General features: G+C 35.9%; 1 protein-coding gene across 6 annotated transcripts in view; it reads right to left on the reverse strand.

Moving 5' to 3' along the window:
- SCAF4 (SR-related CTD associated factor 4) overlaps window positions 1-24422 on the reverse strand; it is a 46691-nt gene that overhangs the window by 15081 nt on the left and 7188 nt on the right. For 3 of the 6 annotated variants that reach the window (XM_075171127.1, XM_075171134.1, XM_075171144.1), the window contains exons 2-17: window positions 19846-19929; window positions 19185-19229; window positions 18127-18288; window positions 15686-15821; window positions 13101-13240; window positions 12371-12547; window positions 11909-12009; window positions 11347-11394; window positions 10099-10207; window positions 9584-9751; window positions 8038-8123; window positions 6418-6608; window positions 4489-4589; window positions 3318-3431; window positions 2483-2639; window positions 734-888 (exon numbers count right to left, since the gene is read on the reverse strand). In XM_075171127.1, the coding sequence (XP_075027228.1) occupies window positions 734-888; window positions 2483-2639; window positions 3318-3431; window positions 4489-4589; window positions 6418-6608; window positions 8038-8123; window positions 9584-9751; window positions 10099-10207; window positions 11347-11394; window positions 11909-12009; window positions 12371-12547; window positions 13101-13240; window positions 15686-15821; window positions 18127-18288; window positions 19185-19229; window positions 19846-19929 (1974 nt within the window). Of the gene's footprint in view, window positions 1-733; window positions 889-2482; window positions 2640-3317; window positions 3432-4488; window positions 4590-6417; window positions 6609-8037; window positions 8124-9583; window positions 9752-10098; window positions 10208-11346; window positions 11395-11908; window positions 12010-12370; window positions 12548-13100; window positions 13241-15685; window positions 15822-17435; window positions 17863-18126; window positions 18289-19184; window positions 19230-19845; window positions 19930-24422 lie in introns of those variants that run through there. The other 3 variants (XM_075171132.1, XM_075171135.1, XM_075171137.1) reach the window with 3 other exon arrangements.

Here is a 24422-nt window from a genome sequence, read left to right on the forward strand (position 1 = left end):
TATTTAAGCCAACAGTGAGGAAAATTAATTAAGAAAACAGGAAAAAAAATGCAAGCATAAAACTGAAAGGATGCAATTCAGCCCAGTAATAGAAAGAATCTACTGCAATAATTTATCCGGGACTGAGAGAACAGATATTAGAAGTACGGTCCTACAATACTTCAAATAAAGATCTGGCAGACACACACCCCCTCTGTGTACATAAGCATTAGAGCAGCAGCGAGGTTTTGGAGCAAATCCTCCATCAGTCCCACTAACCATGTGCTGACTCAGTTCCCAGGCCTGTTCTGGTACATGCAAACTACATCGCTTTTCAGGGAAATCAAAACAGATGCTCTGCTCCTGCTGGGCACAAAACACGCTCCAAACCCTAACGGGTTCAGGTTTTTTCAAGTCTTCCATTGCCACTGTGACTTGGCAGAAAAGGAATGTTCTCCTATGAGACTGTATTGCTCTTTTACTTGAAGAAGCTCAAATAATGGATTTCAGGTGCATACTCGATTTATGGCACAGGAAAGTTATCTTCATAAATTGACAGCATAGCCAGTCTGCTAACAAGAGCATTTTTAACTAGGGACAACAACATGACAAACACACACACACAAAATCAGCTAGTTACCATTCATCGTATTTCCTCCCTCTCTTTAACTTAAATATTGTACTGCCATACTGAATTGTTATTTAAAGTAAGTTTTTGTTTAGATATCCAGAGCAAATAAGAAGCAACTCTCACCTGTGGAGGAGGTACTGTTATTGGTGCAGGCATGGGAACGGGAATTGGAACAGGTAAAGCTTTAGGTATAGGTGACACTGGTTCATTATGTGTAGCTTCTGCACCTCCGTTTTGAGCTACTTCATTTTCAGACTTCTTGGGAATGCCCTTCCACTCTATACAAAAAAACCCCAAACATACATGTATCAGCTCAGCAGAAGCAGACAAGTAGTCAAGTACTGCCATGTAAAACTACCATGCTTTGTGATGTTTACAAAAACGACGTAATTGAAAATACTCAGATAATGAGAAGCACAGAGCTAAAAGCATTTAAACATATTTCTGACAATAAAAATTCCAAATTACTTTTAACACAGTATGGCACATCATTGAAACATAGCAAGTAAATTTATTCCTTTCATTAGTCATTTAACAATTCTTTGCAGTGACAGCATTTATATACGCCCAGGACTCTGAAATACATAATCTGTAACAAAAACAGTGAGGCTGTTTTAGGACAAGCTTTCAACAGATTCATTCCATTCCTCTTGAGCAAGAAAACAGCAGCTTTTTTGCTAATTTGAAAAGTGAGTTCTGAAAAAACAACATTTTCAAGTCTTGAGTGAGGAAAAGGAGAATACAACAATAAAGAATCACAGCAAAATAAGAGAAACATCAAATACAGCTTTAAACTCATTTTACAGAAGAAATATGGCTCCTGTTGTTTGTCACAACTTCCTGGGAAAAGACAGCTAAGCAGAAAAAAAGGGATCAGCAAAGAGGCATTACAGGAAAGAAAAAAGCATTGAGAAGACTGGAACACATTGAGGATACGTTTATCATTTGTTACACTTTCATTTAAAATACAGACTCAACTTATTTTTGTGCATTTATCATGAAGAGATGCTACTATTTAGAACAACCACTACCTAATTAGTGCAAATTCGACAGAATGACAGAACCCTGAAATAACGTTTCAATAACTAGACAGCACACCACACAATGGTTAAAACCAACACAGTAGTCTAGAGTACCAATTCAAAAGAACTTAAGGCAATTTCAATTTTTAAGTAGTGCATTCATTTAATATTACTTTTAGAATCACAACAGCCAGCACATTAGCGACTCTATATTGATTTGAAGCCCATAATTGATTGATTTGAAGCTGCTCATTATAACAGGTGTTATTTTCTTAATACAGCCATAGAAGTCTGATATTTTCAGTGCTTACATACAAAATAACAAGAATTCTGTTAGGTCCCTATGAATACAAGATTTGCTAAAGGAACTGAAAATGTCACAAGTGTGAAAACTGTAGGAACTTTTTTTAGAAATTATAAAGTTGCCGTCAGCTCTGTTGTTACTAAAGTACTCCAAAGGCAGGCTCCTTGGCTAGGGGTGCCTCGCACAACGCAGGGCAGGGGGGGTGGGACGGACACCAAGCTGGCTCTGGGACTAACAAGTACAACACACTTGCGTCACGCATTACCATCAAGGGCAAACACCAGCACAGCTGACAGGTCACCTGGTATCCACGTGCATTTTTAGTCCAGCCTTTCGTAACACAGCTGCACAACTCCTGATGAGGGACTGTTGTTAACTGCTTACAAACTCTCTCCAATCTATGGGTTACACATGCTGCATTTCTTAGCCATTTCAAGGATTTTACATGCTCCTCGGAGTCATGAAAGTCAGCCACACCAACTCCAGTACACTAGCACTGTAACGGATAATTTTTTAAAAGCATTTAAAGATGTAGCAATACTTTACCTGGACTAAGAGTTTCGTTGTCCAACATTCCTCCTTCACAGAAACTTTCAAGATCTTCAGGTTTCACTTTGTCCCATGGTATGTAAGTAACACCTAATTCTACATCCCAATACTGCTTGTAATCTGGCTTTATTCCTTTATTCAAAGCCCATGCAATCTTGGGGAAAAAAAAAACACATGTAGTCAGTAAAACATTTCCATTTTAATGGATTTAATATTTAGTTCTCACAAAACAGCATTACCATTTGAGGCTAAAAAGCAAAAAGAATACTCTAATAGAAACAGCAGGGAAAATAGGTTAGTTACAAAACTCTGAAATAAGAGGGTTTTTTAAAGCAGACTTAGTTCTTATTTCTTGGCTTGACTCTTGCACACAATTTGTAAAAATGTATAAAGGCTGTTTCTTGAAATGTTCCCCAGTTACTAAGATTAATTCTACAAAAGGAAGAACTTCACTAATGAATGTGTTCTTCCGTATTTATTAGTACTCTTTGTAGGATTATCATATATAATTAAACTTGGTTATAAGACAAATAACCAGCAACAAGAAAAACATAGTTACAGTCCACTGTAATGACTAAAAGGATACAATTTTTGTTGGTTAAATAGACAATTACTGGCAATCTTTCAAGGAAACTGATACACGTTCCACTAGACACATTAGAGAACACGAAGAATACTTATCAAGAAAAAAAGTGGTCCATTCACATAAATTTACAGAATACCATACCTAGAATACATAAAAGTCTAAAATAGCTACAAGTCTAGAATAGACGAAAAAGGATTACAATAATTACAGTAACTGTAGAACAGCTTGACATTTTCCAAGAAGTACCTTTATAGATTTCTGATTGACTTTGAAGTTTCCTCGGCTCAGTTTTTGTAGGGCACGGTAAGCATCTTGTCTGTGAACCATTACAATATAGGCACATCCTCTAGGCGGTATCATCTGTTTTTATTTTAAGAAAAAAAAAATCGGTTTTGCTAGCACATTAACAAACTCATGAACAACATACAAGTGTTCAATTACAGTAAGCTGGAACATCAGCAGGTGTTTCAAAAAGGAGTATGGAAGTATGAAACAGAATGTTAGTTTAAGAGGCTAAGACAGCCAGTATCTTCTGGAAATACAAATTTCTAGGAAACTAAAAGCAACTTCTTATATGGAAAGTTTTAAACTCTATTCTGCATAAGAATATGGACGACTGTTGTATATTTAATCCTTTAAAATCGTTAAACAGTAATGTTCATGTAAATGCTGTGGTCTGGCAATTAGTTACTTTGTTGGAAGAAGCAAGACACTCTGATACCCCACTTCATTCCATATACCACAAGCTGTCAGTTTCACGTGCACATTCAGTTTTAGCTGCAGTTTTGTAACTTTTATTATTTGTAATGCATTTGAGAAAAAACTTCTATGTTGTTTTACAAAATTTGGGAATGGGAAGAAATTACGGTCACTTCTTTTTGTTTGTTTGTTTAAATGAAACGTTATAGCTACCAGAACAGCTATCATTTATATATAAAAATATCCTTAAATACAGCAAAGCATAACAACAGTTCTCTCTGTTTATGACTAAAATGACAGAAGAGAAACAAGCAAAGAAACAAGAACACCAGCTGAGAGTTCACATTTCTAAAATCAAACAAAATCAAACAAGGAACTCAGTAGCACAGTATGTAATTCTGTACCCATCTCCTCAATAGCTCTTCCTCATTCAATTCTCTCCAGAGAAAGCATGATTTTTATGAAAATGCGATAATCTTCTGTATTACCCCCAAGAGCATTTTTAAATTGCAAGAAACTAAAGCAACCGCCTTGTTTTTTTTTTTACAAAGCAGCCAAATGAATTGAGTTTACATGTTAGAAAACACAACGATGTAGGAAATGAGAGCTCTTGACTCTTTCGAATGTATCAAAAATAAAGCTGTCTTAAAACAGTCTGAAAAGCCTTTTTGTAACCAAGGCATATCAAAGTAGCTTACGGTGCACCATTTATACTTACATTTATTGATTCAATCGGGCCAAACTCCTCCAAAAGGCTTCCAACATCCTGTTGAGTTGTCCTTTTGTCAAGTTGTCCTACCCAAAGCGTAGTACTACAAACTACAATCAAAGAGTTAACACAGATTGTAAGAGCACTTGGAAATACACATTTCACAAGCCAGAATGTCAAAACAGTCATTTTAAAATAGTCAGTTATTCAAATGAAAAAGCCAGCTAATATTAAAATATATATATTTTAATCTTTAGAGTGTTTGACAGAAACCTCTTTTTCTTGCCTGCCTGGAGCTGCGTTAACAGTTAACCACAGCAACTACACCAGAATCACTGTTAGAATGCACTCACTAAGAAGCTCTCTAGTTAACTAATATTGAAGTGATCTGCAAGTTCTGATGATCGTGAGCTCTGCAAATCATCATAAAAAGGAAAAATATGCTGTGCTGCTAACAATGCTCCATGAAATATCCCGACACATATCGTGGATATTTCACAAGGTAACTCACTCCGCGTAGTATGAAATCCAAGCTATGGGCCACCACCGCAAGTTATGGATGGTACTTACTGGCAAGATGATAATTAGATTATTTATGGTGATACAGCCAGTACCAGCAAGATTTTTCCTCCAGAATGTGGTGACAATTCAACTACAATGAGCAACCAAACTTTTAATCTCTTTAGTGACCTATTCAATGCCATTTCTTTCTACGGTTAAGAGAAAAATCAGTGACACAAGCTTCTTTCAGGAAAGAGTAAGCAACATGCTTACCTCACTTCATGCTTCAAGGTAGTAAAATAGCAGATGAGCTCAAAGTATCACATTTGCTGAAGACTACTATAGCAACATTTAATACTCATCTATGTTTTCCCCACTAAGTGATATAAAACTGCAAATGTAAAAAGCATTATGTGACAGAATCTGGGAGAGATGTTGGCAAAAGCGTATCTTACACCGCTGCCCATAAGCTTTTAATGAACAGCTACCAAGTCTTTGCAGTCCTTTTGAACTAATGGTATTGTCATTCACAAGGTTTTAGCTAGTTAAAACTCTTTAGTTTTAGTCCCTCTTATACAAAAAAGAATGTTCTCATTTTACCTGATGACAACTACTACATTTTGTCTATAAACACAGGCAAAGCCAGTATTGTTTCAGAAATCTGAACATTAACCTGTGTGTTTTCCAGGTCAAAGCTCCCCTCCAGGTTTGAGAGACACACAATATTGAATCATTAGAAAAATCGTAATAATGTGCTCAACTTCTTGTTGCTCAATCTGCTTTACCTTATATGTCTCAAAGGAAGGAAAAGAAAAACATGATGTTTCAGCTTTTTCTTTCCTCATTTTACAGCCAAAATATTTCTGACTTGGAGATATTCCAAAAATGCCAAATTATCTACCATGAGTAAAGGAAGTACAGGGATGTGTGGTGAATTTAATTTTTACCAGCTTTACAACAGTTCAGAAAATTAATTCCACTACAGTTTACTTTAATTCTGTTTGGATGAGTCTTGGAACCCACATCAAATAGCATTAAACCCAAGAAAAAGGAACAAAAAAATTTTAAAAATAACACACATCAGATTAAGACTTGTCTTCTGGGATATTCTGAGCAGATATCATATCCTGAAGGTAAGTGGACTTGTCAACATTAAATTTAAAAAGAAAAGTCTAATAGATACAAGAAGTGTATTTCTTCAACACTTAACAGTTTTTCTGAAATACCTGTTCGTCGTCTTAGTATTCCATTTTACATAGGCATAGTATCTACTGTAAAACCTTCAACTTCACAGAACTCTAAAATTCATTAAAGAAAATACTGTGCATAGACAATAAATTCCATATATGAACAAGGAAGATGTGTTGAGCATCCGAAAAATAGTATTAAAAGAATTTGCAGAGTTACATCAACAATAAAGAGAAGGAATAAACTTACCACTAACAGTTTCTGACTTGATCTGAGGAAGGCCTTTTGACCTGCGTTCTCTCTCCCTCTCACGTTCACGTCTTTCTTGTGACCGAGACTTAGGAGAATGTCGGCGTCTATCCCTGGACCGAGATCGAGATCGACGATGACGTGACCTTCGAGATCGGGAGCCAGATCTTGAACGTCTCCTTTTAGGTGACCTAGTTTAAACCAACAACCATTTATGTTCAATCTTTCTGACCCAGACATTGACAGATAGAAAACTATTTCAGATAAATAATCAGTTAAGAGTTCAGTCAACAAAAAAAAAAACCATCCAAATTCATTCACATGCATTTAGAACTAGAATAAATTATTACAGTAGCTTATTAATGCACTCCAGCTGAACAGTTGATTATTTTTCAATTTCTTATCTTCTATTAATTTTGTATTGAAGTTGACTATCAAAACTATGTCCACGTTAACAAAGAAAAAAAACTACGTCTGCTTAAATGAAGAAAATGTTTATTGCTTTTATAAAATAATGGCTAAAAAACCAATTAAAAATAAATTCTGCCAGTGAAATTGTATTTTACATCATGTTCAAGTTCTAAACCACTCAAGGTCTCTCAAGGAAGACAGAGTAAACCTTCAAAGAAGTCATATGAAACTTAGCAAAGGAGAAGACTCGTAACTAAGTAGATAGCGCTGCTTTATTACTGGAGCCAGATTTGTTAGGTCAGCTGAGACATGTGAAATACTGCCTCTGTGACAGGCAAAGTCCCACAGTACACCGGATCACAGATTTCTTCATAAGAAAAGTGCCTTTGCAGTATAGACAAAATTAAACTATCGTATTCTGCTTCCCTAAAATTTACTCAGTATTGACAGGCATGGAAGTTCCTCTCTAACAATAAAACAGAACTGTATAGATACCCAATTTTCCTTAGAAGGTAGATGACTTTCAGAGGTTCACAAGTGTTAAGAGTCACTAACCTGTTTCTCATTACCACTGAAGTGGTAATGTTGAAGTACATACAACATTTAGCTGTATTTATACACAACTCCCCTCAGAGGTAAGAGACTGAAAAGGTCTCTTTTTTTCTCTCTTCCAGAAGGGGAATCCAAATAAAGCCCTTGACAGTTTTGACTTTACCAAGAAATTTCACTAGTGTTGTCCATACAGAGAATAATACACAGACAGTAATTTCCTGTAATTAATCCTTAGATTAAATTGAAACAGACTCTTTTGCTAAATATGTCTTTTAGCATTTAGTCATAGAATCCAACTTGTACAGCACAACTGGGCACTTACAAGAAACAACCTCAAAGGAAGTATGCTGAGCAGGGCACCCAAGAAGCCAACTCAAAATACAGGTAACAGGACTATGTCCTAAGGCATTGAAAACAAGCTCCACCAATAGTTCAAGGAGTTAGCTCACCTCTCAGCTATCTACTGTCATCTCAGTTAGAAGTTACCACCCCCACAGTAGATTTGGCAGCACAGCACCAGATTCTCCAGACAATCAGCATAACTCTCCTCAGTACTTGTACAGAATTAGTAAAGCATTTTCAAGTCTTTGGACACGACACACTTATGTTCCTTATGTTAAAATCCAATACTCACTAAAAGAGCTTTCACTAATTTACCTTGATGCAGATCTAGATCTTGACTTTCTGTTGTCAGAAACATGCCGTTTTCCCTCTTGAATAGGTGGCTGTTCCACTTCCATATCCTAAAATATTAAGTTGACTGGTGTTATGGGTGAGCAGCACAAGCATTTTATTTCATTTTATGCCTAGACTAAATTACGTAAATTACTAAAATTATACTGAATATTCACATATGTGAAATTAAAATGTAACGCAACTCTCCTCAGAAGCTTCACCACTACTTTGTTGTCATTAACAGGGAGACAGTCCAGTATTAAATGAACTTAATACAACCACTGCAAAAACATAATAAAAATAATTTACACAAAATTCTCATTTTCAATTTCCAAATTATTGTTTTTCCACATTCTAGTCAATTTCCGCTCCGCATATATTTCCACAGAATATGATTATATTCCTTAAAAGTCAGTCAGTGGATCTTGCTGTGTCATCAAAATCACAGGCAAAGTAAGGTCTACTAGAAAACTTTTCTCCAAGATGTTCCAGGAAACTACTTTAAGCCATATATATAAGCAAATTACAATACAATAAATTTGAACAACGAAGCAGTAAGTCATCAAAAAAATTCATGAAATGCAAGCACCTGCTTAAAAAAAACCCAGTAAGTTCAACACAGCTCTTCCTTCCTACCCCAAATCCTCTACAGCTTCCCACTCTGGAACATACTGTGTCCTGCCTAAACTTTAAATAGTCTTCATGATGCGACGCTGGCAGAGAATATCCAAACAAGCAATCTCCAGAATGTACTGATTCAACAGAATTCGAGACTAAAAAACTATTTACAAAGATACTCTTGAGAATTGTCCCTTTATTCCAGTGGAGAGCAAGAACTTATTTCTAGAATCTGTGACATCACAGGTCACCGCATAAAGACAGCTTGGTATCATCTTTATTTCTCATTTTAGGATTTCCTTTTCTTGGAACAAAAGAGGCAAATATATTCAACTTTTTTTTTTAAAAAAAGACAGGCTCATAAATAGACTTGCTCTTTGATTTCTTCTTAATAGCAGCCAGTTACCAAATCAACGATATCAACCAAAATCTTAGGAACAAGAGAGAAGTGTTTACATACACTTGGATTTTTAAAAACTTTTACAGACTTCAGAGTCCATTTCCATTATATAAGTGATCTACCAGGCCCTTAAAAATTAACTTTTCCACATAGTTTCTCTCCAGAATGAGAATGCATTGTTAGAATTCCATGGAACAAAATATCCCTGAAGCATGATGGGGACAGGAAAGAGAGGATGAGGGAAAGTGAGAGAAGTGGAAGAACAAAATGCAATCCAAAGTCTTTCACAAAAGGAGGCATAAAGCATACATATGCTGGTTTTGCTAGACTTCTCAAATACCAGACTTGTCATGTAGCACTGCAGCTATCCAGCTTTCTCTCAGATGAGCTACCCTCACAGCCATCTCTGTCCATGCTTGTCATGAAACTTCCTCTCCTGAACAAACTATACGCATTTGAGAAAGACATGTATTAGAGCATTTAAGTTCGTTTACTGCAAAGGGTCCTGACCTGCTGATGTGGTTTTTGCATGTGTGATTCACTCTGTACTGGAAAAGGAGACTGAAAAGTTTGCTGCACAGGTGCTGCTGGCGGAATCACAGGCTGAGCCATGGGTGGAAACTGTGGGGTAGGCAGGAGTCCAAAACCTGGCATTTGCCCATTAGGAGGAAGTGGAACCTTTGGAGAAGAAAAAACATGAAAACTTCCAGTTAGGAAAAAAAATTACATTAGCTTTCCCAGTTTGCTAAAGTAAAATTGCATCTCTGCTCCAAAGTCACAATAAAAGACCAGAAGCCTGAGAAAGATGAAGTAGGTCAAGCGTTTAGGTGTATAAAATAAAAATTTTATTCTTCAAAGCTTGACTAGAACAGAGAACAAAAATATGTTTCTTGGGAAAGTTGGAGGGCTAAGCCATATTCACTCTCCACTAATAGGAACACCACTTCCTTACTTCTGTACCAAAGAAAACAACAAAGATAGAAAACATAACGCCACAGAGGGACAAGGGAAAACCCTGAAGTTACCTGGTGACGCATTGGATCCTGTTGTATTCCCATCATTCGCTGCTGAAAAGGATCCATATTTGGGAGTTGAGGAAATACTGGCTGTTGCATGCCTTCTCCTGGGAATCCACTAAAATCAGTAATATTTTGGTGAGACAAGTCAGTAGATACACAGATTTTTTGCCTTTATTTTACATATTTCTATGTACATTTACACATTCTTGCTTCAAATTTAGACAGAAAAGTTATCTTTATTATGATCCCATTTCCTCTTTAAAGAGTGAAAACAAAAAAAGGAGAAAGAGTGACTTCCTTATCTTTTCTCCACTTCAACATTTAACGAAATGCTACATAAAGGTTTAAGCCTCTCTTCCCCCTGTACTTATATGATCTTGCTAAAGATCTCAGTCCATGGAAATCTTTCATGAAGGTTGTCTGCCTTAGGTTAACTTTCTTCCTTTCCAGTTCCTCTTTTGGGAACAAAAGAAGTAAGCTTTTTCCTCAAGGAAAATAAATTGGCCATACTTTTGCTGGAAAAAAACTCTAGTCTGGGAGGAATTTAAGCAGAGGAGAAAGGGATATGTATATCACACAAGGATTACAGTAATGCCATTCATTTCCTGATTCAACACACAGAATGGACAGTGCTCAGGGAATTAATGAGGTCTGTGCAGTTAATAGGACCTGTTTACAGGATGCAGTTTGTGTAAGAAACTGACCAGGATTTCAGGAAGATAAAGGAATTTCATGGTGACGTGAAATGGAACTTTGTAGTATTTTAAGACACAGGTGCCATACAATTCTTAGCTGATTCTGGACAGATCAGTTTTTCATATAGAGTATTACTGATTTTGTGTGCCCAAAATGAGACGACTGGAATCCAATCTTCAGAGGCATCTTACACAACTATAAGGTAATAAGGACAGAGGCTTTGAAGTGCTACAAACAGAACATAAAAACGCTGAAAAGCCTAGGCCAATGATGTCTAGTTGGGCATACATAAGCAGTGCTTATGTTTGACCTACCTCATCTTTCTGTACTCCAGAGTTCCATCTGTATTATAGGGAAAATACTACCAATTTACTTAAAAGGCATTTTAATTAACTAATACTTGTGGAACATTAAAGTGCTCAAGGTGATAAACACAGTAAGAAAGCTAATGACAAAGTTAGTGATTCTGTTTTTTGAGAGCAGGGTTTGGATGGCATATACAGAAAGTAAGACATGGGGCCACATACTGAAGCAGGGAAAAAAGAAATATTGACTAACCCAGGTATTGAGCACCATCCAGCCTGTGCACTGAATGAGAGAGAGGTCCTGTGGAAAAAACTAGTATGTGATCATGTAATTTAAGACTTTATCATAATGCATATCAAAAGGGAAACAGGAGTCTGAGTTAGTTTGCGTGGGTATTTAATGTTTGAGAACGTAAAGCTGCAAAGCCAATTTTAATTTTTTTAAATAGGTAAAACTACCACAGTGTTTGGAATAGCATCTTTTCCCCAGCCAGCAAAGCAATCCAGCTGATTACTAAAAATGCCCTGACATGCTCAGTTGTGCAATACAAACATGGAACTCATCTTGAAACCAAAACTGAGCTTTTCTCTACAGAACACATTCCTCAATCAATGATGCCACATGCCGAACCTACACCGGATCACCAAAGTAAAAAGACAAAAAAAAAAAAAAAACCACGAGGAGCTGTTAACAACTTTTTAACTTTGGACTGTAACAGTTAAGCACTGAAGTAACTTGGAATTTTAATCAGCTTCCTAAACTAAAGATTTTTTAAAACAAAGATTTGTTAATTTTATTATGACACAAAACTTACAAAGCTGGCTGAGAAACTGAAGGAGAAGGAGCTGAATCTTCTTTCTTTGAATCTTCCACTGCTTCTGGTTCATCATCATAGTCAAACCGATCTAGCAGCTTCTGAAAGAAATTACATTGAGCCAACTATTTTTTCTGTATCTTATATAATTGGCAGCCAAAATATCCTTATTATCGAAGTCTTACTATGTATCTAACAGCTCTGGAATTAAAGACAAGGTTAGAATCGGGGGGGGGGGGGGGGGTGTGGAATCTATATTCTAACACAGAATCAGAAATTGTCCAAAATCAGTTTTATTCAGCTTCAGAAAATGCAAAGGCTATAAAAACAGGAAGCCAACCTCCAAACGGAAAGAGAAGAAATAAAATTTGCATCATTTTTCTCCTAACGAAGGACATTGAAGCATCCATCAATCTTCACTGAACTGAGAAAGTTAAACACAAAGAACAAATGAAGACTTACTTTGTCAAATGATGTTTTTTGCTCAGGCGGTGGGAAAGCAGCTTTTTGTTCTGGCGGTTGTGCTGCTGTAGTTTTCAACTGAGCAGTAATAGCTTGAACCTGAGCCATCACAGTGTTATCTATGACCGGTGACTGGGGTTTTTGAGGCTGTTGAAAAGTCTGAAGAATTTGCTGAAGCTACAAAAACATATATGGTATTAAGTATATATTTTTATATAAACATGTAGTATTGAAAGAGTTGTAGGATATAAATTTTACATCAAACCAGACTATGGCACATACATAGTGAACACAACCAACAACCTGACTGAACTATAGAGAACTTTCAGCAAGACCAAAAGTCACTTTTTAAATATTTCAGTGGCAAAATGTAGCAGATCCCAAGATTTCAGTATTCAGGCCTTTCAACACTGCAAACGTTTAAGTGGACCGAACAATAAAACTCAACATTTGGTTTGATATATTCCACCTGTTCTTGAAACTTTGTAACTGCATAAATTCAGAACTAATTATTTAGGAATATACAATTGACCTTTCCTCAAATACTGTAATTACTCAATAGAAGGGTCACAGATCATTCAAATACTGACCTTATCTCTTACAAGTTTTCTGCTGAAGACCTTAGGGAGACTTTGTTTTCCTTCAAATCAAAGATATTACTTCCATCATTTTTCCCCCTCATTTAATATAAAAACTGAAGTTAGAAGGGAACCAAATATCAATAGGTTACCTGTTGTCCTTGTGTTGTTTGAAACAATTGAGCTACAGCTGCAAAGGCATCAGAACTGGGCAACTGTGGCACAGTAGGTACTGAGTTAGCAGTAACTTGAGGGGGCTCCGAAGGAACCTTTGCTGGAGGGGGTGGCGAACCTGAGAGTTTCATAGGAATAGAGAAAGCGCTATGTTACTCCAAAACATTCATCTCACTCTTCAGTGCATACATCTACCTCCTCAAAACAAGTACCTATCTACAATACTCTATTTAACCCAAAAAATCCTATCTAAACTACCCCAATTGCATATTCCATTCATTTTGCCTTTAACTGCTCCATTCACTGTTCACACCTGCGCATTATATACACTAAGAAAGAAAACAAAGAAAAATGGCCTATCTGAAAGCTAGTCCAGCATGGTATTTTAGATCACAACTCAATGTTTATAATTGTACAATTTTAGAAAAGTTAAGAGAAAAAACTATGTTAACAAACAGTGTTAAGCAATGCGTATCAATACACTTAAAATGTTAATTCTGGTTACAAAGTTCTGGACTCATTCTTTTGGATGAATATTTCAAATCAATCATCTAATGGTTCACTTTAAGAGCAACTGAGTTTCTCTTAGTATTTTCTATTTTTCAGCAGTAACTGAACTTTTGCTGAAATGTCTGGTAATAATTAAAGGTTTTTAAAAAATATTTCTCAAGCAACACTTTTTCTTTGATAAAGTTTGTTCACATGTCACTTTTGCATAGGCACAAGCCAAACCTGCATCTGATAGATAAATCCTCCTACCATAAAAATAATTTTTACTAATTCTTCCAGGAAAAGACTCCCATTTCCACTGAGCTTTACTAAAACTGAGATCACATTTTAAGACATGCTATTAGCTTTGTTTACACATGCAGCTTTCCCATTCTCTTTGCTTTAGATTACAATGCTTTTTTTTAATAAACATTTTGCCAGTACAAATTAAATTAGCAGTAATATCATCAATTCCTACATGCTGTGAGCAAGTAACTATTCTTTAGCAAATGTATTTTAATGGACTACTATAAAACTGTACGAGAGAGAGTTAAAAAAAACCCACAGATAGAAATATTTTTTAGTTTGAGACACTAAGCAAGTATGTTTGCCTCACAATACCAACTTCTTAAAAGCCATTCATCTGTTTGCAGTTTAAATAACTGCCATGTTGACATACAGCAAGCAGAGATAAACATGGAATATTTTCCCAGAAGTCAGATGCTACATAAAAATACTGCAAAAAGATATGTGATTGTTTTTAAATATAAATTAACTCCCAAATTATTTCCTGTATATATTCAGAAGGATATTTGCCTGCTCAAGGGCAAAAATTTGCATTTCTCTCTCTCTTTTTTTGGCTAAACAGATTCTATTTCACATAATGCATTAATATATTTATTATTACTCATTAGCATATTTATTTCAGGGCCAAATTATCCCCTCTGAGCATCTGAAATCAGTAATTCTGTACACGAAAATCTATGCAGAAAGCACCCAACCTGTTAGCTACTAGTGATGAGACAAAGATGGAAAAATAGTGCCACTCACCTGTCATATCAGAACGAAATTGTATAGTCACCAGTCTGCACCCAAGCTCAGATGCTAAGACATTCCCTTCCCCTGCCCTGCCATGTTTATAAAACATGTCAATAGGATACGCTTTCCTAAACACAGCTGGAGGCGATTTCACTTACACTATTGTGCATCATTATTTTGTTGTCTGTCACCACACCTCACTCACTCCATTACATTTTTTGCCAGTCCTACTCCAACATACATGACTGCAATAAATAAGGAGGTTACCAAAAGCTAAGTCTGAAATATAGAGTGCAAACTCAAAAAGAAGTCCCTCCAGAGAAAGAGAGAATTGTGGTATGCATATTCTCATCCACAATTCGGTAACCTCACTACCAGCTTTTTATGTGGCATAAAATAGGTCAGTGAAAACATTGTGGGCAGGCCGTCATTACTTTACTCTTTAGGTCAGTGATTTTCAACCAGTAGCCTGTGTAAAAGCCTACTGCCAGGCATAAATTTACTGTTCAAGAATTTGGATTTGAAACACCAGTTAAAATGTTTTGGGGCTGCATATTGAAAGAGACTGATAGCTGTTGCTTTCAGATATTAAGTTGATTCAAAGAAAGATGAAACTCTTAACATGTAAGATCACGCTTTACTTATCCAGATGCTAACATTAAAAAAAGGGACATCAGAATTATAAAATTGAGAAACAACAGAAAAATATTTCACACCAAAAGAAAAAAATTAAAGATTTTTTTAAGAGGGGACATTGAAGTCACCTGTAAGTAAAGTGTGCACATATGTATGTACATGTGCATACAAGATATAAACTTCAGATATTTTCCAAATAAGTGTTCACATTCTGATAATTTCTGAAGTACGGTATCAGCATTTATTTAGAATGAGTTCAGCTGCTCCACATAATTGTGATAACAAAGTTGAGTTTATTAACATGCTGCTGTTGAAACTAATAGTAGGTGCTTTAATGTGAAAGCAAACAAGGTATTATCAGTCGCTCTTTTAAAAGAAAAAGTTATAATGTCATTCATACCTTCATTATTAGTAGCATTTTCTGTCATTGGTGCAGTGGCAGTAGTTCCTGCTGCCATATCCAGAAGAGGTTGAATTATTTCAATTTTAAATACTCCATTTTTCTGCCAAAGGTTCAGGACACGGACTATTTTACTCTGTTGAAACAACAGCAAGCATCAATGCTAAATACAACTTTCCTAATTCATAAACTCCAAATTTATCTTCCATACGTTGAGACGAAAGGTTTGACAGTATAGGAGTTTAACATAATCAGGCATACCTCTTTAACAACTCCTATGTTGTCACATAGGTCAGCAAGACCTTTTACATGGCAAAGATAAAAACAGCCAACTTATTTTTCTATCCGCTTTAATAAAAAGCAACTTCTGCCATTTTTTCTAAAACTGTTCTGGCCAGTCAAAAAATCCAGGTTTGATATACAATAGAGGAGGTCACATCAGCCCCACCAGTTCTTCACAGATGGTCAGAAAGGGGTGAAACAAACAACCAATGTGGCAAGAAAGAAAGAGAAAATGAAGATGAGCTGGAAAACCCTAATGAAGAGAGGGGCAATTAGACCATAAAACACTAGAACAAAGCTTTAAAGTTAGACAGAAGATTGTTTGCTTGAATTTTTTTTCTACTAACCCAACCACTTCTATGTTGACACCAGAAAACCCATCTCCATCATTATCCAAAAGATCAGGAAAACATTCTAACTGATCACTGCAGGAAGATTAAATTAGAATCTCTGATTGTCAGCTGTTATTTTAAGCTTATTTCTTTTTTTAACATTAAGAACAATGAAGCTTTCAGGAAAAAGCTGGAAGTCTTTCCCTCTTTAGCCCAGCATTAAACAGTAATATCTAACTAGCTATGCTGCTTCAGTTGGAACATGTAAGCAGGTAAAATTCAGAATACATGTTATATTGACATACCTGTCCTTTTTGTATACTTAGTCATCTGACTTGCACACATATAGGTTTTAAATATTTTTTCTACTGTAGCTGCTAAGAATGAATCGATTCTGTTCCTTCTTGTTTCAACAATAAAATGCCTTACTGTGACTCAGTTAGATACACCCATGCAAATCCACCTATACTTTCATAAGCTAAGCGATTATAAAGAATTTCACAAAATGTCTTCTACAATAAGATCAATTAGAGAAAAACCTGAAATGGCTATTTTTACATAACACTTTGGTCTGAAAAGCAGTTAACTTCAAAACAGCAGCATTTTTTGACTTGGGGTATTCTATCTCTCCAGTAGACTTGAAAATAATATGAAGGCCAAAAAATGAATAAATTTAATACTCTTGTTTGCAGTCACATATTAATCTTACAGAAAGGCTGTTAAAAAAAAAATAGTAGTATCATTCTCTCTGGATATCAACCATAGTTGTTGTGTATCTGCAGATCACTTTTTGTTTAGGTACTGGAAATTCATTAAAGCAAGCATGTTATAAATAGTACTATTCCCCTAGTGGAAAGCATCTTAATTATTTTAGCAGTGAGATATCAGGTAGTTCCATAAAGGAGATGGATAGTCCAATTCATTTAGATGAACAAAATGGTAACCACAAAGACAGAAAGAAGAAGGGACTGCTCTATTTCACCAGGGTATTAACCCAGAAGCTCCAGAATATCAGATTCAAGGCCTAAAGGTCTAAATGTTCCACATTAGAAAACTACAGAGCATCAAAGCTTTTGAAAAGCTTAATTAGAAAGTTAGGGGAAAAGTCAGTTAGAAAAAGAGTATTTTGCTCTTACAGTACTACAATTAAGAAAAAGAGTGAGTAGGTGATTTTCTGGACACCAGCTGGCGACTTCTAAAACACACTTATCTTGGGCGTCTTTTGAAATTGTTCTGACAGAGGGCACAACAGCCATCTTCGGTTGGTAGCAACCTGGACCATCATGAATTCAAGATACTTTCTGAGCCTCTGTTTTATCAGCAAGTACAGCAAAACTAAGAAAACCGAGGCGTTATACCAGTCTTGACAATAGAGAGCAGCAATGAAATTCTGAAGTATGGGATTTGTAAAGACTGAAGAAATAAACATGATGATTTTCTTAGAAAATATTTGGGAGCAGAACCTTCACGGCCTACAACACCAGAGCTTCTCCTATAACACTTTCTTTTTGTGGGAGACACCACCTTCCATAGCAAGTTTTCCTGAAGGAGCCTCAAGAAGAAAAGTTTTGGCATAGTCACACTCACTGCTGAGGTGTCTGCATAGGCAAAACAAAACCAATGAAGTTAGGCAAAATAAATATTTTAACTAGAACTTTCCTTTAACTATCGCCTTTGATAATCTTTCTCAGCATGTTTTACCATTTCATGTAATAACATTCACTACCATGGAAATAGAGAATCACCAAATTAGCTTTCACGTAAGTAGAAACAACAAAGTAGCACTGTTACCAATTCACAACAACACTTGAGAAGTTATAGTCATACCTTGTCTTCAGATGGACAGAGATACAAATACTGGAATGTGGCAGTAATATTTTTAGAGAATCTTGGCCCAAAAACATCTTTGTCCGTTCCAAACTGGTGACGAGACTGACGAACAATAGAGTCAATAACGTACAATCCAGGGACTTTATATTCTGGTTTGCACTGAAAGCATAAAAATATTCTCCATTATGCAGTGATACTAACAAGGTAACACACATTCACCTTAGATCCCTACGCAAAACCTATACTTAGTATTCCTGGGTAGAAAAAAAGATAATGTTAATTTGTTTTATGTAGAATTCTCTTAGTGCTTTACTTTTATTTTGTTTATAGAAACGGAAAAGAAAGGAAAAAAACATGCTGTAACATTTGGGACAGAGTAAATATACCTGGATAGCTTGAAGCAGCCTTTATCTTCTCAGTCACTACTTTTAAAATACCTTTAGCTTGACAACAAGTGACCGCAACAACAGGTCTACTACGTTACAGTACAGACTGTCACAATTCTGCTATCAAGCTACCTCACACTCAGTGCACTGAACTACTTCCACCAACTCTATTCTCCAGAATTTAATGCAAAGTCCTTCTCTTTGGAGATCTCTGAAGGACTCTGAATGAAAAAGAGTATTTTCCTGCCCAGAGGAACTTACTTTAGGCAGCACGATAGTTTGGTTTTAGTGAGTATTACATTCTAGCCTGTTGTTCTACATGCCTAGGCAAGCATGAAAATGTATTTTTCTGAAAATATGTATTATCTTAGCCAGTGAAAATTAATTTGAAGTTCAATACCTCCAGTTTCCTCCCCAGTTGCTGGGTAGAGGAGGAAGGGGTTTCACAATTCCCCCCCCCCCATCTTAATGTACTATGGAAAACTAAAATGAGGAGATTATTATACAGACAAAGAGATACCAAAATGTATAAAATCCTAACAAAACAGAATTTTCTCCCTCAATCCTTGAATAACAGAAGCCTTTTTGGTTATTTACTAGCATTATTAATAATATCTAGTAACAGAGGCAGACAATATCTTTATCAGTAGATTATTTTTTATTTTTTACCTTTTTGATAAACTTCTCTACAATCTGGACAACATGCTTGTAGAGCTGGAAAATAAATACATAAATTAATTTATCATCTACTCAACGGTGGCGCATCATTTTAGAAGTATTTTAACTCTTTGTGCTTACTACCATTTAGAGAAGACTGCAAAATACTGTAGTCACATTCTAAAAAGAAATATGTTATCAAGCTAAGTTAATCAAGCACAGAGAAAAAGATTTCACGGGGGGAACAGGCAGAAACAAGCCTTCCTTTCTGTCAGAAATGCGTCAGTGTGTACACAAAAGACATACTGCTTCTAGAGTATTAGTGAGAGCTTTCTCGATTTACTTTCTAAGCAAGTCCGCTATGCTTTAATATGCTAAGGTGCAGTTGCATCCTGCAACATGCAAAATTTTATTACATAGAAATCACAGCACCCTAGTGGGTGTAGCATTAAAAAACAACGATTCAAAAAAATCAAGCTGGCATTATGCTACTAGTCTAAAACAAACAGATGATATTCACCACCCACTTGTTTCTAGATAACATTCTTAACGCCAACTAGAATAAAGCATCCATGAAGCTAAGACTGGGAAATCCAGAGATGCATTTTCTTAGAAGTAAAATAATGAGACATTGCTACTGTTACGGTTTCATGTTTGTTCTATTGTACCTTACCTTAATAGCTTTAATGGCAGCTTTTGTGATGAGAATCATTTTTGCTCGGGAAATAGGAGGTTTCATCTCCATCAGTGAAAAGAGCTAAACAGAGAAAACAAATAATAGAAATGTATTCTGAAGTTAAAGCAGTTAACAAAAAAGACAACATTTCAGACAACTGATTGATTACCGACATTCCACACTATGTACCGCCACAATGCTGGCTGGCCTTTGAAACTAGAATAACATGCAGATCTTTCTAGGCAATGTTCAAAGCTACCTTCCTTGTGAACTAACCCATATTCACTGATTCACCAGATTTTGATAAGGCTGCTGTCAAAATTCCATTTGTGTCTAAAAATCAGCATCTGCTAACTTACGGTACAGGCACTGCTAACTTACAGTATGGGAACTTGCTATTTTACAAAAACAATATAAGCCAGAAATAACTGCAGCTTGATTTAAATTAGCCTGAGTATCTGCTTACCAAATAGAAATATTAGGATGGCCCTACAGATAGTCAGACTGACATAATCCTATAATCTTAAAATAATGTGCGTAAAAGTATGACAACTTTCATCCGTCAAGGTGATCAAATCAATACTAAGTTTTCAAATTATCCTGCTATATACAGGCATTGCAAATGTCTTTAATGGAGATGTTTACCGTTTTGCTACGACCATACCATATTATTATTAAAATTAACTGCACCAACTGTTTTGGAGAATCGTCTGCACTATTCTCCATACTAACGTCACCCAGTGGAAAAGTAAATTTCTCAAGGACAAAGTTTTCATAAGTTACTAGTCTTTATAGATGACAGTTTGAGGCATTCTGTGAACCCAACTTACAGAATAATTCTGATCTCATTTCTATAAACAGACCAGGCATACTTTTTCAGAGAGTTTTAATCATATCAGAAGTTAAGAGGAGAGCTATTCTGTTAAGACCACTAAGCACAAAAAGGGATTCTGCAGTGCTAGATTTAAATACTTCTTTTTTTTTTTTTTTAAGTCTGAATCCACAGAAAGCATATTCTATATTCAAAACATGTAGGATACAGGTAGGATGTTCAGCTCTACAAATCTCAAAGTGTGACCCTAAGCAAAAAAAAAACAAACTTCATTTTCACAAATAGCATCACCATATCTTACATCTCATGTGTGAGGAAATCTATTCCAAAACACTTTCAAAAAGAACCTAGGTATTCAGAAAAGACTCCAGTATTGGACCATAACTCTGAAAACAAGTATTAGCTTCACATTTCAGAAACTGAGAGAAACTAAAACTTGCACACAGAACCGTCATAGCTGATGAAACATCCGTGAAGGGCTGAACACAGAAAGCTGAGGGAAGAGGGATACGTTTTCCGCAGGACCCCAGCACCACCTGAACAGCGTGACATTCTTATTGTACTTTGCTTCCTGTAGAGCGTTTTAAGAGAATAGGGAAATAAGGGATTTGGGGAGGTTTGTCTTACAGTCCAACAGTCTTACAGTCTGGCACTCATAAGCATGCATGCACACACACCAAAATCCAGTGCACATTTCACCACTTTCCAGACCACTCTGCCTACTCTGGATCTACAGTGAATTCTATATACTCCATAAGCTGCTGTTGTAATTTCACGTTGTAAAATAACAAGTTGCAAAAACTACACCCTATGCTACACTATGTTTTTACGACGTACTGTGCACACTTCTGTTCTACTAGCCATTAGACGTGGAAGAATAATCCACATTGGCTTGTCAGGACCATCCTCTCTTCTCCAATCTTCCTTCCCATCTTCCAAGCAGAAAGAGAAGCCAGGACATCCCAGTACTACTTTTTAATTCCTCCTTCTATATCACGGCTCATGGTTAGGTGCTCTGCTTCATTAAATATTATTTTCTATTCTTCCCATAAACTTACCTTCCTACCTAAGCTGTGGCTTACTAAAGACAGAATCATTCTATTGTCATGATTGTACAGTGCAAAAAACCATGGAGATCTTCAACATTTCCTACACACACATAATCATTTTTACCTTGAAATATTCCCCACAAATCATAGAAAAAATGGTTTTGCATTATATAATTTGATTTTGCTCTTCACAATAAAGAAAAAATAAAGCCCCTGAATACTATAAAATATAGTCAATTATTTGCCACAAAGCAAAATAAGAGAATAAAAGTATCTTCATTTGACAGCGTAATGGAAAGTAAGTTCTCATTTAAAAAATTATCTCTTATTTTTCTATTAATTTAAAGTTCCAAGACACTTGTGAGGTGACCAACTTACATAGATTTATCCACTGTCTCAGTTAAGGAAAAAAACAATGCAGAAGATAAAAAAATTTGGCCAAATATTCAAAGGCAAGTAAAGCGATAACAAGACTTTCAGCAATACAAGATGAAAGCCTTACACTAATAAAATACAAAGAATAAGCAAGAAGGTATTTACTTTCTTAATTCGATTCCTATTCCAGGAGATATGAAAGAAGAAAAATTGTCCTTCAAGATAGTGGCAGCCAGATACCTTTTCCAACACCAACATCAAGTGAAGACCATGACTTTTCACTACTAATCTCCATAAAAGGCAACTTCTAGCGCCAGAATGTTTGAATTTTAAAGCTGTTCAAGCTGTAAGACATACTTCTGCTAACATCCCTCCTTGCTGAGAAATCACAGTATGGACAAATAACAACTGTCAGATAAAAGACAGAAGGAGAGAGGTATCTGTGAGTTGACTTGTTTTTTAAAAAAAGCTTAATTTCAATTTCGAATTATATTTCTTCAGAATAAGCGCAAAAACTCTTGATGAAAAAAGTCACTGCTATTAATAAAACTCAGGAAAATCTGTTTTAAGAGGTAATGAAAGACAGAACCAGGAAACTGGGAAAGATCATAGCAGGACAGAAGATGATAATAAACAAGCGGCAGCAAAAAAAGAAGTGTCTTAAAAGCTATCCCAAGAATGACATTGCAACTGGGGGAAAAATAAAAAAAAAATCCAAGGAGAAAGAAACTGCCAGAGGGCAGGAAAAGGGAAATCAGCTAGATGCACTAAAGTAGCCAGGAAGGATACAATAAAGAATATGGTAGCTTGGAGAAGTCATTAATTAAAGAACACGAAAGGATGAAACTTAGGCTAATAAGGCAGGAATAAACAAGAGCTGTGGAAGAACAGGATTGAGCAGATCACTGTAAATTGTTCCTTTGCTGTTACAGCTGGGCAACAGCAACAAAAACATAGTAAAAGCAATGAGGTCAGTACACACAGATATTTCCCGCTCAGGATGAACTACAGTTGAAACATGCATCAAATCGAGATGCAAATATTTTTATATATAAATATATATGCACACATACATATATATACACACATACATATATGCGCATATATATGCGTGTGCGTGTATATATATATACACACGTATTCTGCCCTCTCTTCACACACACCCCCATCATTATCTCTTGGAATAGCGCATCAAAACTTTGTTGCCTTTTTAAATTTTCGTAAGATTTTAGAATACCAAATGACTATTTTAAAGCTGATTCTTATTTAATTTTCAGTATCATAGTTACATGTGTCAAAACCATGTTTTAAAGACGGGTAAAATCTAAAATTTAACAACCTTACTAGTTCCTCGTGGATTTTCACTGTTAGAAGGGGAAACTGTTCAGTAAGATGCCCATGTACACTTGCATACGTTCAATTAGACATGGATCTTTCATACACATTTCCCAAACCAATATATGAACCCCCCGCCCCTATTTTCAGAGGACCATCCTTCCAATAATACATCTAATTCCTCAAAGGGCACCATGTTCAGCTCAAGAAACAATCTAGACACAAAAACTTACACTTTATTTAAAAAAAATAAAGAAATGTGATGGATGTTACAAAGGCAATGATAATTTGTAGCTTGAGAGTGTTTCCAATGTACTGCCTCACAACAGGAGCCTGTCCCTGGAATGCTCTGCCCTGTAAAGCTTGACCTGCTAGAAATGACTTGCTACTTTTATCAACCATAACTGGATGTTTGGAGGAAAAAAAACAGCTCCTAGTTGTTCCCTACCTTCCTTCCCCATATAGTGACACTACTGGCTAAAGAAAAAAGCAGGAGTTTAGCTCTGCCTCGATTTCTACTGCCCACTTTCCCCAATCCATTAATTTGGCAATGAAAACCAAACAGGGTATCCCGTTCACTAGGATGGGGGGGTACCATAGGGCGAGAGACAGCAGGGGAAAAGAAATGAAGAGAAACTTTATTTTTACGTAAGGACTAATTAATCCAAAGACTATTTAAGACACGTATCTTTATTCAGTTTTGATAATTTCAATAGTTTAAGAAGAATTGCCTCCTGCTGTCTGCGTAGATTCTTTCATACACAAGGAAAAACTGATGTAGAAAAATTAGTAGAAAGGCTTAGCCACAAAATGTTATCAAAATCATTAAGGCAAAGGTCATAAGAAAAACTTTCCTATTTCAGTTATAATTGCCTCACCTATTGAAAGTAGTATGAAAAAACCACACTTTTGTTTTACACAAGCTCTAGCTTAGGATACAATTTCAATTTAAGAATTTCCAAATATTTCTGGAATCTCTCTCC

The sequence above is a fragment of the Calonectris borealis genome, chromosome 1, assembly GCF_964195595.1.
Source record: "Calonectris borealis chromosome 1, bCalBor7.hap1.2, whole genome shotgun sequence".
In the NCBI taxonomy this organism is placed as follows: domain Eukaryota; kingdom Metazoa; phylum Chordata; class Aves; order Procellariiformes; family Procellariidae; genus Calonectris; species Calonectris borealis.